Genomic DNA, 17927 nt, shown 5'->3' with positions numbered 1-17927 from the left:
AGAACAGAAATTATTACGTATATGAGGGGGTTCACCCCCTCATCAATACCTTGCTCTTTGCGCTGAAGTAAGAATTTTGTTCTGATTCTTTAAGAATGACCCCTGAATCGCAAAGGCCGTTTAATTCGAATAGGCTAAATAGCTCTTTTGAAAGTACTAAAAAAACTTTAGCGTAAAGAACTAGGTATTGACGAGGGGGCGAACCCCCTCATATACGTAATAATTTCTGTTCGTTGTAAGTTTTAATTTTGCGCCTTACTTTCAATTGAAAAAACTTGTTTTTTTAAAATTTAATATCTGATCATTTTTAAAACAATGCTGGGAAATCTGGCGCCCCCTTCATGGAAAATTCCCTTCCCCCGTTAAAAAATCCTTCATGGAAAGATCCTCCCACGTAACCCCCTCCCCCACCAGAAAAAAACTGAAAACGCCGTATACTTTGCAATAACTTATACTATATGTAAACAATGGGCAAAGTTCACAACTTGTAGCCCTTCCCCTAAGAACTGTGGGGGATTAAGTCATCCTTAAAGACATAGGTATTAGATTTTTCGACTATGCCGAACAAAATGGCTATATCAAAATTTTGATTGGGTGACTTTGGGGAAAAATGAGCGTGGGAGGTGGCCTAGTTACCCTCCAACTTTTTTGATCACTTAAAAAGGACACTAGAATTTCAATTTCCGTTCGAATGAGCCCTCTCAAGATATTCTAGGACCACCAGGTCAATATGATCACCCCTGGGGAAAAAACAACAACAACAACAAAAAAACAACAAAAAAAACAAATAAATACGCATCTGTGATCTTTCTTCTGGCAAAAAATACAAAATTCCACATTTTTGCAGATAGAAGCTTGAAACTTCTATAGTAGGGTTCTCTGATACGCTGAATCTGATGGTGTGATTTCCTATGACTTTTAGGGGTGTTTCCCGCTTTTTTCGAAAACGAGGTAAATTTTCTCAGGCTCGTAACGTTTGAGGGGTAAGACTTTTAGTTGAAATCAGCATAAAAATCAGATTCTTTTGATGTATCTATTGATATCCGCTTTTTAGAGTTTCGGTAACTATTGAGCCCGGTTGCTCCTTACGTACAGTTCGTTACCACGAACTGTTTGAAAAATGAGCCCACAGCGTACGTTTTCATATTTTACTTACAGTGATATTTACACTTACACTTATACTTACAGTGATATGCCAACAGCCAAAGTTTTTAATGCAATTTCATATGTTGCTTACCGTGATACCCCTAGACCAGGTACGTACACAAGAAACTATGGGGGGGAGGGATCTCCGGTCAGCACCCCAAGATCCCCAAAAACTCAAGATTACTATGATTTTTCCTAGATTTTCTTATATTTTTCACATAATTAGCCTATTTCGTGCATATGTCTTTGTTCTGCCCTCCCCTCTAAAGTTATTCCTCGCCCAAAAATCCTGTTTACATGCCTACTTAAGACATGTTACTTCTCAAGCTGGTTAAATGTTTCAGAGGAGAAACACTACTTTAATAGAGTAAGGAATTCCCCGGAATTGAACTATCCCGAATCTTTAGTTTGTTACCAAATTACTTTAATCCTAGAAAAAGCAAGTTTCCAACAAATATTTCGTAGTTAATTTGTCCCTACTGATCGCATTTACAGAGGGATATTTGCTACACAGGAAGTGGAGGAAACATCAAACAGAATTGTATTTTCTATATATGAAAATGAAGCTGTATTATTCATATACAATTTTTACCGTTTTACTCTTAATAATAGAAAAAGCTTTCCCATATAAAAACATCTTACTTGACCAGCCTATACCTTCATTCCCCACAGCTGTACTTAGCAAAAAGTTTGAATAGCTAAAAAAAAAGCAGAATGAGAAGAAACTTTACATTTTTAGTTAACGAAAAACACCGGTTCGGACATATTGGAATTTTTCAAAACATGCGAAAAAATTTATACGAAAATTAAAAAAGCAAAAGTTTTGTGGAGGAGCTGAGATTTTCACAGGGATTTTCACGCAAAAAACAAGTTTGAAGACAAACTTGAAAATCACTTTCCTTTAGTCTCTTTGTAACTTCCCCTATCGCTTTTTTTTAAAGAAACCATGTAAATTTTTTCAACAAGTAGAATAGTTCGTCATGTTTTGTTGTTTCCAGAGAGCGTAGTATGATAATCTTATGACCATGTCTCGAAATTTTCAGGCCAATATGTCTTCAATAGCCCGTTTGAAATATCTCAGTGCAAACGGTAAGCCATCACGACTCAACAATCAACGATGCTTTATTTTTTATCTTTTTTTTTACACAGCATAGCAGTAACTCAAGGTATGACGACTCAAGCAACTGGATTGTCACTGTGAATAAACATAATTTTAATAATCAAATCTTTTCTGCGCATGTTTTTTCTTTTATACCCACAAATCTAGTAAAGCCAAGAAAATAACAGAACGAATAAGGGAGAAACGTGAAAAGTATTCGCACACTCACTAGATATTTCCAAGGATTTTTCAAAATACTGCGTTGGAATAGCTGGCTCCATAAGTTCTCGAAAAAACAATTTTAAAGCACCAGCCAAAACGTGGACATCTTCTTCGGTATCAATGCATTCAAACTTGTATTGGTCAGCCTAAGAGAAAATCAGTTTCAATGCTAGGCTCAAAAAATGAAATAGAAAAACTGATAATATTTTTCGTAAGAAACGAGTCCTATATAAGATTTAAGGCCAGTGCTTCCACTATCCACGAAATTTGGCGGTCCCCGAAAAAGGTATGGGTTCTTGGAAATCTCTACGAAACTTACCCTAACAAAAACTAATGATTTGTATTTCGTATTAACGTTCGTGTAATTAAGATTGCTAATTTTTGGAGAGGATTTGGGAGAACTCAATTCTGCTCAGGGAAATTTGTAGAAACCCGGGAAATTCGGGGAGAGTGGAAGTACTGTTCAGGTCTTTTGGGCTAAGACGAGGCTTGTCGTATATACATAAATTGAAACCTGAAAGATTTTCCAGAGGCGCATTAGACTAGGTTTCTTCGAAATTGCACTCGATCATATATCCCTGAGACAGACGGTAGTCAATCAGTCATACTCTACAGTTTATATTTTGTAATTTAAGGGTCAAAGCACGTGATTGAATCGTAGAAAGCAAATTGCGTGGCATGATAATATATGTTAGACTAGAAAAATGAAGTAGGTATATAAGTCTTTGCATCAGTTCTTTCTGTATGTTTATACACCCATTTTTCGACTATAAGTTAGATATTTTTTATGGTGATTTGTATTCACGGGTAATTTATGGAAGCTATCCGTGGTTTTAGGAAACAACAGTGTGGTTTTAAGGAAGGAAAAGGATACGTTGACCTAAATCTCATGCTTAGAATAATAATCAAAAGAATCCAAATATTCATTTGGTCCTCGAGTTTTATAGATTATAAATAAGTATTTGATTTAGCAGATAAAAAGAGATTACTCTGGTCTCCCACCTATTTTGGTTAAGATTAAACAGCTCCTTATGATAGATTTTGCCATGGAAAGAATTTAGCCTAACTAAAGAATTTAATCTAGTAGAATCAAGTAAAAGAAAATTAATTCCAACGTTCCCCTTAAAGAAAAAAGAAGAAGATAAAAGAAGAAGAAAAAAGAAGAAGAAGAAAACAAAAAGAAGATAACAGAAATATTTCCCGATTATATATATTTATAAACAAAATCAAATTGAATATTTGATATATAATATATTAATTGTTTAAAGATCCATCAGTTCAAAATGTCATTGCACTGTAATTTTAATTTCATTTTCAATGCTGTAAGAACTGAAAAAAAAAAATATCTGGAACATAATTCATTTTCAGTAAAGCGCCAATGACGCAGTAGTCTTTAGGTTTTTACAGTTAAGGAAGGTAACAATTTTAGGGGTCTTGAACAATTTTAGGAAGAACTAATAAATTACACTGAATATTTTATGTATAATGATATTAATTACTGAAAGCTCATCAGTTCAAAATTTTACTGTAATTTTAATATTTATTTTCAATATTAGGTACAAAAGAAATATTTGTAATACAATTCGTTTTCAGTGAAGCGCCAATGACACAGTAGATTTTAGACTTTTACAGTGAGAGAAGGAGGCGATACCTAAAGTCTTGTTTGTAGTGATTTTTGTTCGTTTCAAGCTTGATTTGCATATTCAATTTAAGCTTCACTCGTTTTAATATATATTTACTCGTTTACACTAATATCTATTGTATGTTTGTTTGCATTGAGTGTTTATTTAATTTATTTTCGTTTTAAGTTTCATTTATACTTCCACAGCAAAATATTTTTTTCGTTTTAAGCTTGATTTTATATTCAATCTAACCATTACTCGCTTTAAGATTTATTTACTCAATTATATTATTGCTTGTATGCTTTTTGCCATGACTGTTTATTTAATTTCTGTTCGTTTTGGGTTTCACTTATTCTTTAATAGTAATTTCTGGTCGTTTTTTCTTTTTAATTTATAAGGTAATTATATAAGCTGAGCATATTGATAAAAATGCCTTTACTTTTATTTTAAAAACTTATTTTTCGTTAAGTTTTTTTTTTAATTAATTTTTGCTCGTTTTTGATTGCAAAAGTTTCCAGTTTTTAAAAATTCCTTATTTCAAAATCAAACTTTAAAAAACAAATCGAAGGTTCATCAAAGTACCAAAACAAGTTTCAAAGTAACAATATCAAAGTGAAAAAATGGGTTTGTGTCAACCTCGGAGTTTTTATTATCTGATGTTTGAACTATTTTTAACAAAATGGCTATCTCAAAATTTTTATCGGATATCGGACCGGATGCGCTTTGAAAAATTGCAATGTGGGCTATTTTCTTTTTGATCACTTTTGACTCATAAAAAGAACTAGATGTATCAATTTCCTATCAAATGAGCCCCCTCCAAAGTTAATACGACCAAGCCTTCCACAAAAACCTTATATTCTAAAAAAAGGCAACTTGCATAAATCGAAGTCCTTGTCCCGGGAGCTAGGGAAAATTCCCCGACCCCTAAGTTATAGTAATTTTAATTTTGGACTATTTTGAACAAATTAGATATTTCAAAATTTTTATAAGATACATTTGGGGGGAAAACAAAATTTCGAGGGGGAGGGTTAGTTGCCCTCCAATCTTCTTTGACTCTTAAAAAGTGAACGAGAACTTTCAAATTCCAATCAAATGAACCCTCTCCGAAGTTTATACGAGCATCCCTTCTATACGAACCATATATGCCCCCAGAGTATTACTTTACAGCACCTGCCTCGGGGCCCTGGGGGGTTGCATCGACACAGGAGTTTTTATTTTCTGACCTTTGAACTATTTTTGATGACATGTGTATTTTAAAAATTTTATCGTATAGGCTTGGGGAAAAAAGATGTGTGGGAGGGGGGGCGGAGCTAGTTGACCTCGGATATCTTTTGACTCTTAAAAAGTGAACTAGAACTTTCAATTTCCAATCAAATGAGCCCTCTCTGAAGTTTATACGAGCATCCCTTTCATAAGAACCATATACGCCCCCAGGATAACGCTTACAAAGCATACCCCCTGGGCCCTAAGGGGTTGTCTTGACACCGGAGTTTTTGTTATCTTATTTTGAACAATTTTTAATAAAACTGGCAATCTCAAAATTTGTAGTGGGTGGGTTTGTGGAAAAAAGGGCATGGGGGAGGGGGCGGCTAGTTGCTCTTAAAACTCTTGACTCTTGGAAAGTGAACTAGAACTTTCAATTTCCAATCACATGAGCCCATCTATGAAGTTTATACGACATCCCTTTCATAAGAACCCTACATGCCTTTAGGGCATAAGGTCTGGCATTGAGATGAGGTCTGGAATTATGTTACTATTTGTAGTAACATAATTCGTGTGATCAAAAAAAAACAAACAAATATCTAAAAGCTCCAAAATTTGTCTACCAAATGATTAATATAAAACCAAACAATGTTTTTTGTTTTTTTTTATTCCTGTAATTAGGTTCACAGTCGTAATTCACCTGGCTTCCGAACTCGTAATATTTAATTTGAAATAAATTTCATGGACAGTGGTTAGCCTATATTATGAATAAAGATTCTGCGTCTTAAATACTGGTTTAATTATTAGGGTAATTAAAAGCAATTGTGTCAATTTGCAAAATGACATTCTAAAATGAAATTTCCATTTTTTTTTGTGGACAAGGGCAGGGTGCTGCTGTCACTAGTCACAACTATAATAAGTATTAAAGGGAGAATTACAATCGAGCAGGGCCCGACAAAACAGCAGGTTCTCTGATACGCAGATACTAAGTAAAAAAAGATTTTGTTTTAAAGATTTACATTCCACCCTTGTGTCTTTTTTTACAGCTTACATAAATTTATCTAACTAACTATTTTTTTCTAGTTATCCAGTTGACCAGTATTAGTTAACTTTTCATTTCGTGATTTTTCACGAAACCCCCCCCCCCCCCTAGCGTAGCCTAAAGTAGTGTAATTTACTTAATTAAATCAATTTGTGTTAATTAAACTTGCTCCTAACGCAAGTTTATCGCATCAAGCTATTTTACACCCACCCCCCAAAATTTTTTTTGGATCAACCTATTTTGCACCCCCCCCCCCCGAAAAAAAAATCCAGGATCCGCCCCTGACTATAGCCAAGTATAAGTAACTATAGAATTATATAAAAATAGTTACTATATAACTGCAGCACTAGTTACTATATAATTGTAGTAACTATAAGTTACTAATTATAGTATGTCTATATAGTTATATACAATTATACACCTATAGTTAATTCATACCTAAATTTATAAATTAAGTACAGCCAAGTGTAGTACGGAATAGTAACTAATAGAATTTTCAGTTACAGCACATACTTAAAAGAAATACAGAACAAAATTTGCCTTCATTCGCTATTAACACATAACCAACCCTGACTTGGTCGTTCTTAAGGTTTTTTTGAGAAACCGTGACTAACATATGGCACAAGATTTTTTATTTTTTTTTATTTTGATCTAGTACTTCTTGGCTAAATGTTGGTAAATGAAAGAAATCTAATTCTTTTCATTTATCGATGCATGCACAGTCACTGAAAGCTATCAGACACAAAGAGAGGAAAGAGAGAGAGAGAGAGAGAGAGAGAGAGATAAAGAGAGATAGAAAGATAGCAGTTTCCGAACCACGAAGTGTTGATATAACTTATAACTGACGTTTAGTCTGATTTTCTGGACTTGAGAAAGGTTTCCCGAAGCGCGATAAAGTCCATCTGCTTCTAAAAATTCTTCTTTGGCTTCTATGACCGATATTATCTTCTGCACGAACTTTGGCACTGTCATTTTCTCCAAAGCAGCCAAGGCTTTCAAGGTTGATCCAAATACAGGTTCGGCTAGAAAACGAACCCAAGAAAATGAAACATGAAACATGAGCTATTCATATAGTAAAACTAATAAATACTATGCATTGTAAGAACAGGGCTAAATGACAAAAGAATTGAGAAGAGAGGAAAGTAAAAACTAGATTCGAGGGATTGGACAGAAAGCCCCATCTATCAAATTTGGAGTACAATCATAACCATTCACAAAAAATTATCAGGAGAGGCGGGACAAAAGGTCTGTTTCGGAAATATTTTGGACAAAAAGTATTATGCTTATATAAAACCCAATAAGAATTAGATATTCTAATATATCTAGTACCTTCTCACAGAAGGGGCAGGTTCCTCCCTTACCAATTCTAATTTTGGATAAATAAATATTTTGCACTCCCTGTGTATCCCTGTATTTCACAGAGAAAAGGAGCATTTTTTTTTTTTTCTTTGTGGAGCCCCATGAGTACAGTCTCAGGTAGAGCATGAGGCTTCTAAAAGACTATTCAAAGTCGACACTCGACAACTGCTTAAAGAAAAATTAAAATCATTCGCTTTAGCCCTTTGAGGGGACATTTTCCGCGTCCTCCTTCACCATATCCATTATCAAGACCATTATCAAAACGACAAACTTTGCAATGTGTACTCTTATCTTGATGCGTCGATTGTAGTTTTCCAGTGTCACAACTGAAGATGGCTTACTTCACATGTATTAAACCAATTTTAGAATATGTTGATCCTTTTGGGGCCCTAACTTGAGGGCTCAAGTCAATAACGAATCCGTGTGACGCTTACACAGTTTATTAGTCAACATTATCTTACTTTGAAATACAGTCCCTTCACGAGCGTCCCTTTAGTTTGACCTGCAAATTTGACCAATATCTTCTTAGCAATGGTATACATAGAAATATATTACCGTAAAATGGAATAGAATGATTGCAATTCTGAATATAAATCGTAAAAAAAAACTTAGCAAGAATTTAATAAGAATTCTCCAGGGAAAGAAAAAAAAGTAGAAGAATTAGATTTAAGAAAAGTTATAAGAAACAAGAATATAGAAGCGAGTTTATTATTGAGGGCAGCTCACTCACTGCCAAAGGGGCGTGGTAAGCAGCACAAAAGCTGCAAAAAGGAATCGATAGATCAAAAATTCTGAGACCTAGTGCCCATAAGCGGATCAAAGGGCTCTCAACTACCCTTTCCAGACCCTGCCATGGATCTTAAAATAAAGCATTGAAGCGCGACTTCATGCTTAACTTGATATTTTTAATTTTTTTTATATGTAATTAAAAAACGATTTGAAATACAGAGCTTTTCACAGAAAAGTAAGGAGCGATGCTAAGATCTAAAACGAGCAGAGATTAAGTCATTAGATGAATCAAACTCCAAAGAAACTACATTAAAACGAAAATTAAATCGAACTTAGAAATAGTGTACGTATATTACCACGAATACTACTACTACTACTAACAACTCACCGTAGCACCAAGCCAACTGAGGCCAACACAGCCACGCACGCTCCTCCTCCACCCCAATCTATTCAAGGCCTTCCTTTTCACACTTGCCCACAAAGTTCCAATGTCCTTTAAATCTTTCTTTATGATGTCCTCCCACCCCAGACGGAGACGACCTGCTTTCCGTTTAGCCCTAGATTGTTGGCCTAAAAGAACAATCTTCGGCAATCTGTCATCCTTCATTCGCACAAGATGCCCTAACCACCTCAACCATTCTTTCATTATAGACCTAGAAAGCGGTATTGAACCACATTTTTTGTATAGCCTATTGTTTGAAATACGGTCAGTCAGCCGGGTACCCAGAACAATCCTTAAGCAATTTCTCTGGAAAACATCTAGCAAATCTTCATCCGCTTTTCGGATCGTCCATGCTTCAGAGCCATATTTGACCACTGTCATCACTGTAGCTTCTAAGATTTTAATCTTGGTTCGCAGACTTATCTTCCTATTCTTCCAGACTTTTTTTAACTGTGAAAAAACACCCTGAGCCTTGGCTATTCTATTTTTAACATCTTCACTGCTCCTACCATCTTTACTAATAATACTACCAAGGTAAGTGAAGCTGCCCACCTGATCAATCTTTTCATTACCCAACGTCAACTTTTCATCTTCACTTATAACTAGCCTTAGTGACTTAGTCTTACTAACATTAAATTTCAAACCAATACTATCACCCTGAACACGCAAAACCTCTAAAACTTCATTCATTTTGCTCACACTTTCATCTAGGATGCTTAAATCATCAGCATAATCCAAGTCCAGGAGACTTTTTCCTCACCATTTGATTCCGTGGTCTCCCATTGCCTTTCTTGTGCTCCTTAAAACAAAGTCCATCAAAACAATCCATATAAAGGGGGATAGAACACAACCCTGCTTAACTCCTGATTTAATACAAAACCAGCTGCTAACCTCATTTCCTACCTTAACCGCAGCAGTGTTATTCTCGTTTTAGTGGTTTTCCTAAAATCGTTAGGTACTTCCCCTTTTTCAAAAATCATATTCATAATCTTCAATAACTTATTTCTAACCTCAGAGCCACCATATTTAAGAAACTCATTTACTACCCTATCAGCACCTGGAGCCTTATTATTCTTTAATCCTTTCAGTACTGTTGCTAATTCCTCTTCACAAAACAAATCTTCCTTCACATCCAAGGTATCACAAACTTTCTCATTTTCCTCTATTTTTTTCCTGCAACTCTATCTCGGTTAAGCAAGTTCTCAAAATGTTCGGCCCATCTCGCTTTAGCTTTTTCCTTATCACTAATTGCCACCCCATTCCTATCTTTAACTGGGACAAGTCCGGATTGACTACTACCTCTCAATTTGTTAACGTGCCAGTATAATATTTTACTATTATGCCGTCTAGCTGCATCTTCTAAATCCTCGGCAATTTTATCCATGGCCTCCACTTCACACCTCCTTAGTTCATATTTCAATGCTTTCTTTTGTTACCACGAATAGATAAATGAAATTTAAAATGAACATGAATTGAAATGAATATTCAATCCATGTTTTTTGCCAAACGCTGCCAAATACCACCTTTGGACTAAACACTACCATTTTCCTCAAAATTGTTTGAAGAAATGGACCAAGGAGGTCCCCAAGGGGACCTCCTTGGTCCAGTATGCATGCCAATTAAGTTTGAACTAATAGAAGAAATTATTTTTGCTTAGATTCAAGAAGCACAAATCGATGCAACTAACCCTGCCAAGTCTTATTTCAATCCTGTTTTCTTATTTTAAGATACAATAAAAGTAATTATTTAAATTTTTATATTTTTCGAGCTTCTACTCCCTCAACCTCTCCTCGCTCCCAAAAAAGTTTCTGCGCATATGCATGATAACTAATGGCACTGGAGAACAAGAACCTCAACATTTTACAGTGGGCATGCACTTAAGTATTTTTTTTCTGAACTAAAGACAATAATTTGTATTTAATTAGGATACCTGGTACGGGGTGGGAGTAGGGGATATGACAACTTAAACTAATATCAACAATTCTTTAAAACTGATGAAACATTCTTTTGAAGAATATACACCGCAGAGAAAAAAAAAAACTTTCCGGTAATTCCTGAAAGTTTTCCTTCTTTTAGAAAAAGAACAATATTAATTTTTGAAAAGCTGTTCCCGCATTGCGGTTAGGACAGCTAGAAACCTGTTAGAAAAAGTAAATGAAAAATTCAGACGGTAGAGACAACGTAAGCTTTTAATTTGCTTATTCATTTGGCGTTTATCCATAAAAACCTAAATGAAAGCGTAACATTTATTTTTCATTTATTTGATTTAAGGCTTTGAACCTGATAAAAAGTACTACTATAATTAAGTGTTATTTTTGTAATATTCGTAGCAACAATGGACGAGCCTGGTCTAAATTTCCTTATCTGGCTTTTAATAATAGGCGAAGGTAGAATAAATTACACTTCTAACTTATCCATTGATAGCACTTAAATTCAGTTACAAATATTTTAGCCGATTCAAGATTTTTGGCTGATGATATTGAGATTTGATTTTTGTTATATACGCTCCGAAGTTACTTTTGAATGAATAATTCCGTTGTTTCTCGGTTCATCTCTGCAAAGTATGAACCTTTCAACGACCGGCCTCTCAGTCAAACTAAAAAAAAAACTGTTACGCACGCAAACTTTAAATAAATTCTTTAATAAGTGCTTTATTACTCAACTGATGAAAATGATGAGCCAGACTTGTTCTATCAGAACAAGCCAAGTCATTTTTTGGAACAATAACAAACAAAACAGAACAAAAAATAAAATTTTTGAAGATCTCTTGGCTTTAATTTTTTCATCAATTTTTTTTTTTTAGCAACAAACTGGTTTCTCTTGTAATTTGTTTTAAGTCGACCCCTTTCCTTTGAGTAACTCGAATACATTACCAAACTTAAATAGAAAGTAATACTTAAAAAAAAATAAAAAAAATTGTCCTGATATTTTAAAATTGCCATTTATAGATGAAATCGACACTAACCTTCAAGAAGAAGTAAAAAAATAAAAAAAGAATGGTTAGAAATTTAATATAACAGATTACTAATCATGCTAAAATTGATTTCAAGACTTAATAAATCTCTTTCATAAAGATTAATCTTTTGGAAAGATATAATGCACTTATTTTTAATCAAGTTCCAGTGAAATATTTGAGTCTGCGTCTGAAAATCCCGTCTCCTTTCTAAAACGCCGATAAAAATGGAAATTTGAGAGATAGGTCGCTGTTTGGCGGGGTGGCCACAAACGGTTGTAAACTCGACCTAAAGCGTAAACCACATGCATGTTCGTACTTTTAACTTTGAACAATTGTGAGACTAGTACTATGAAACGCAGCAACAAGCAAACACATAAAATTCGTTAGAAAGCAGTGGATTAGAAGCACAATGGATAAATCAACTCACTAAACAAATATAAAAGCTGATTTTTTTGTCCTTATTGAACTCAGAACATTAATATCGCATGTGAGAACAAGTATTTTTTTTAAATACCAGAGTGAAGACTCATATAACTCAGAGGATCCTATACAGGGGCGAATCTCCAGCATTTTATTGGGGGGAAGGGCAAGAGGGGTCCATATCTGGATGATCAAAGGGCATGGGATGTATAATATTTTTTTTTCTTGCCACCCCCAAACGACGCCCCTGATCCTATAGGTCCTGTTTCTACTTTCTTGAAGCGTTAAAATATGTTTTTTAGATTTTTTTTTCTTTTTTGCTGTATCCATCCTTTTTTTATTGTTATATTTTTGAAGGAGTGATTTTGTACATCAGTGTAACGTCGTCACTTCTTCTCATAAGTTAATTTAAACATAAAGTTAAACATAAAAAATTCGTCCAGTATTAAGCAATAACGCCACAAAAATAATTTTCATTCTCTGACTTGTCTTTTTTTTTAACTTTCTTTAAGGAGTTAAAACCTTAACCATTTTCCCATAACCAAATACCTTAATCATAGGTGCACATAGGTTAGATTTTGAGTGAGTCTCGCGACTTTTCCAGGAGGAGGGGTGAGCAGCCTCAAAAGATGCATTTTCAAGCCGAAGCTTTCCAGAGGAACTCTTCCAGGCCAATTTCAAGCGGCTGGAGGCATTACCCTCCTACCCCCATATGTGCAGGTATGATTCTTATTCAAGTGCTTTGCTTTACCTTTCCAAATTCCTTTTTTAGCAAGAGCGTCAATGGTTGGACGACGTCCAAAAAGTTTTCTAAGTCTCTCTCGTACATTTCGATTATCTCCCTCGATTTCATTCAATTCTTCGACACTTCCAAATTTACCTAAGAAAACAAAAGTATTCTCAACCTCTTTTCAGGCCACCTCGAAAAGCAAACACCTTATGTTTGCTTGCCCTATGAACTCATCAGAAATATATTTTCAATTTACAAGATTACTAAAAACTCGCGGCTAATGTTGTAGTGGATTGGAAAACTGAAGTGCATAACCTGAACTCAGTTTTGAAACAAATTTTTTTTAATAAGAATTTTCGCAAAAATATTTCAGCACCACCTTAATGGGGAATATACTTTGATCTGTTTTTTTTTGGGGTGGGGGAGGGGGGATTTGCGTCAAATCATCACAAGACTAAGAAAAAAGAAAGAGAAATAATACTTCCTTAAAATTAAACAGCCTGTATGAATGGATGTCTAAGCAATTAATTGAAGGGAAGCAGTATAATTAGGATTCTATACTTAAAGGAACTAATTATGAAGTATTCGATTTTTTTTTAATTTGTCCCTGGGTACTGGACAAGAACACCTTTCCTTGGCAAATTGTTTTAGAGGAGCCCTTTAATTAAATTAATCCGGTATTTTGTATTAAAATTGAGTAAAAGAGAGATGGTGCATCTTGGGACAAGTCTACCCTTTTGCCCTCTCTGGCTATGCCACTGGTCCCAGAAGGTCGAAGCCAAGGTTAAATGACAGTGGGGCTAGTTCCATACACCCGCCCCCCTCTTTTCTCTATAATGACCATTATTAGAGGCATAAAAAATAATACACTGCTACTACTACTACTAACTACTAACAACTCACTACAGCACCAAGGCGCCCAAGGCCAACAGAGCTGCGCCCACTTCACGTCCATCCCAATCTATTTAAAATTCCCCTCTTTACCCTCTCCAAGTTCCAATTTCCTTTAAAACCTTAATTACGATCAATTCCAAACAAATTCAAGGACGACCTGTTTTTCGTTTGCCCTAGATGGATGGCCAAAAAGGACGGTCTTTGGTAATCTGTCATCCTTCATCAGCATAAAGTATCCTATTCATCTCAACCTTTCTCTTATTATAGCCCTAGAAAAGTGGGATAGAATCACACTTTTCGTACAGTTTACTGTTTGAAATACGGTTAGTCATTCAGGTAACCAAAATAATCCGTAGGCAATTTCTCTGGAAAAAATCTAGATAAACCTCCTCTATCTTTCGGAGTACCCACTCTTCAGAACCATACTTGACCACTGTCATCACTATAGCTTCCAATATTCTAATCTTGGTCCACATAACTTATCTTCATATCCTTCCAAACTTTTTTCAACTGTGAAAGAAAGCCTGGGCCTTGGCTGTTCTACTTTTTACATCTTCACTGGATCCACCATCTTTTGGCTACTAATAATACTAAAAAAAATCCTTTAAATGTTTTCACTTTTATAACTTTAAGAAATCAAAAATTAATTAAGATTAAGGAATAAATATCAGCATATGTATATTAACGGGACAATGTACATTTTTTCAGACAATTCATTGGAATTTTTTTCAGTAAAGCACAAAATATATTCTGCATTTTAGAAATCATAGGATTTAAAAGTCTACTCAGATTAATTTATGCTCGTTTTGAGTTTGAATTATTTTAATTTCTGTTTGTTTTGTATGTCATTTATTCATTGATACTGATTTGTGGTAGTTGTATGCTTGGTAGATTATTTGATTCTATTTTTGTTCATTTTTGGTTTAATGGAGTTCTTTACTTTTTTTTGAAAAACTTATTTTGTGCAAAGTTTTTTTGATAAATACATTCAAACGAGCCTGAAATATTTACTTTTTAAGAACTATTGTTTTCACAATAATAGAGGGAATACTTAACATGTCAAGGGGAAACAGAATTCAACTATAAGGGCAAACTCTTATTTAGACCTAAAATATCGTAAAATCAATAAGCTAAAGACATGCAATGCTTTAGGAAGCAATAACAGCGAATTTAGCATGCCACAAAGTCAGCGTTTACCAACATAAAGCTATTAGCGATAACGTATGCTAAATAATCATTTTCAAATATGCGAGAAAACAATACAGAAGAAGAACACTAAATAGAGAAGACGAACAACTTCTTAGAAAAAAAAACTGCCTTTTCCGACAAAACAAAGCACAAAATAGAACAGCTAGGCTAATTAATACCAGCCTTCTAATCTTTTTAATAAAGCCCCAGCTGAATCACTAAAAGAAATACTTTGAAAATATACAACAACAAGTAACGTGTAGCTATTGCATCAGCATAATTTTGTCAAGTGTTTAAAAACACAACATGAGATACAAAACTTAAATTGTACTTTGTTTTAAATGGGATTTTTCCCGGGGGGAATACACCTAGCGTAACACAGCTAAGCCAACGAATAAAAAATCAGGTCGGCTCATGCTCATATACAAGCACATAGTTTAATAAAAAAATATAGTCTAATAGTACCACTTAATGTGGCAGACACAATCCAAATATTATATTTAACTACACAATTGCTACGGAGCTAATTTTAGAGCACTCACTTTTGGTAGATTTCGTCCTGCCAAGTTTCGACTTCTTTCCATCGTCAACAGTTAGACCAAAAAATCCACCGGCCGGTCTTTCCAAATATTCACTACTCAACGAACAATTCGAATCTGTTTTTGGCACTTCCAGTCCACAGGGCTGAAAATTCACAAAATTCAATTTGATAATTATCCAAAATAAAACACAAAAATGTGACATTCAAACAAATTAGTCGCCAAGGGAACGTATTTTGTTTCTAGGTGAAGATTAAAACAGCCACAGGGTTACAGTCTTTGGTGCTAATGTCCCATTTTTGTCAAGCTTCTGTTGTCGAGTGGAATACTTTTTTCTGGAATACCTTAAGACCAAAATAGATTTTTTTTTTTTTTGTATGTGTCGGATGAAAAAAATAGCCTGAATGACGCTCTTAAGTCATTTTGCTCTCAAACTAGCCGTATATATCCTGCTTACCAATCATAGAAAACAGCTTAATGGGTCATACCCTACTAAACAGTGGGGTTTTGAGGGTGATCCCTGTTCAACCTTCTCCGATTTTTCTTGGATCTAATATGTATAGAGGTCTATATAACCTTTTTTTAAACTCCCAGTACGCAGAGACTAGGGGCTGGCCTAATATAATATTTTTTTTTGTTGGCCGTTCCTTTGTTAAAAGATGTTATAAATTATGACGCAAATTCCAGAATCTTCAATTTGCGAAGGGAACACATTAGAAATTAGAAGAGTTTTACCTACATTATAATTACCTACGTTTTGAACAAATATTAGCCAAATTAGCTCCCTTTATGCCTTATGTGTGAGCTAAAAAATATTTCTAGAAGTCTGGAAAAGCTGATTTTGACGGTACTCCGAGCCAAATGTCCAAAAATCCATAATCTCTAAATTAAAGTATTCTAGTATCGAGAATAGCTTATGTTTGTCTTTTAGAAATTACTATTTCCATTTGGTCCGTTTCCAGCTGGAAAAGAAAATGCCGGAACGAAAGAATTATCAAAAATATATCAAATTACAGTATGTAAAAAAAAGGAAATTTTGGCGTGCGAGTGCAAACATGAAGAACCCTGCACAGCTGCACAGCTGAACACAGCTGCACAAGCTCATGCTCTGCCCAACTCTTCAGCGATTCACTCTTTGCTACATCCCAGGATGTCCTTGCTTTATTTAGAACTATTCGGATAACCTCTTCTCTAAGCATTCCCAGGACGCGCTATTAGTTTGGCCCCATCTGGGTTACTCAACGGACTTGGCAAAGATGGGATATGGTAAAGCAGGGACTTAGGCTTGTTCAACACAGAATAACCATAATACCTTATAGACTTTGAGCGCACTGTATAATACGTTACGAACTTCAAACGCACTGGCACTTACAGTCTTTGAAATGGTTAATTTCGACACAAAACTTGTACAAATATTTCGATTGCTTAGCTAGAATAAACGAGAGTGTGAATTCACTCCTAATATTAAACATTTTGAAGAGCAGAAAATGAGATGGTATTCTTACAGAAAAATTATTGATTTTATAGCAATTTCCGAAAGCCAAAACACCATTTGTATTCGTTATCCCATTAACCAATAATCCTTTTTTTGTATTAACTAAAAAAACTTTTTCCACAAAATAAGTTTTCCAAAAAAAGTAAAGAACTCCATTAAACCAAAAATGAACAAAAATAGAATACAATAATCTACCAAGCATACAACTACCACAAATCAGTATCAATAAATAAATGAAACTCAAAACGAACAGAAATTAAAATAAATAACAGCATCAAACTCAAAACGAGCAGAAATTAATATGAGTAGGGCTCAAAACCCCTATGCTTTCTAAAAACTAGAATAAAATTTTTACTTTACTGAAAAGAATTCAAATGAATGTGCATTCTCAGTTTAATATACACATGCTGATATTAATTCCTTAAAATCTTAATTAATTTTTGATTTCTTAAAGTTATAAAATGGAAAACATTTAAAAAAAAATTTACAGTAAAGTACAAATCATATTCTTGCTTTTAGAAAGCATAGGGGTTTTGAACCCTACTCATATTAATTTCTGCTCGTTTTAAGTTTGACTCTGTTATTTACTTTAAGCGTTAGGGGAAATGATGGGCGTGGGGAGGGAGGTCATTTGCCCTCTGATCACTTTCAACTAGTAAAAAACGCACTAGTCCTCTCAACTTCCAATCGAAAGAGCCCTTTTTGAAGCTTCTACGACAACAATTTCTATAAAAAACCTTATATGCCCCAAGGGAATAACTTACAACCCTTGTCCTGAGTGCTAGGGGGGGGGGGGGGTTCATCCTCAAAGACATAATTTCCAGACCTTACAACTACGCTG

The 17927-nt window shown here is 34.6% G+C and overlaps 1 protein-coding gene across 1 annotated transcript in view; it reads right to left on the bottom strand.

Annotated features, from left to right (window-relative positions):
* The window catches only part of LOC148953993 (rho GTPase-activating protein 15-like), a 149859-nt gene that overhangs the window by 5009 nt on the left and 126923 nt on the right, over window positions 1-17927 (bottom strand). The window contains exons 9-12 of the mRNA XM_089085728.1: window positions 15595-15736; window positions 12992-13120; window positions 7181-7356; window positions 2475-2613 (exon numbers count right to left, since the gene is read on the bottom strand). Coding sequence (XP_088941854.1) covers window positions 2475-2613; window positions 7181-7356; window positions 12992-13120; window positions 15595-15736 — 586 coding nt within the window. The remainder of the gene's footprint in view (window positions 1-2474; window positions 2614-7180; window positions 7357-12991; window positions 13121-15594; window positions 15737-17927) is intronic.

Source organism: Artemia sp. Qi Xiang Cuo, chromosome 3 (genome assembly GCF_049724085.1).
Source record: "Artemia sp. Qi Xiang Cuo chromosome 3, ASM4972408v1, whole genome shotgun sequence".
In the NCBI taxonomy this organism is placed as follows: domain Eukaryota; kingdom Metazoa; phylum Arthropoda; class Branchiopoda; order Anostraca; family Artemiidae; genus Artemia; species Artemia sp. Qi Xiang Cuo.
Note: the sequence above shows the minus strand (reverse complement) of the source record. Positions and strands in the feature narration are given on the sequence as shown.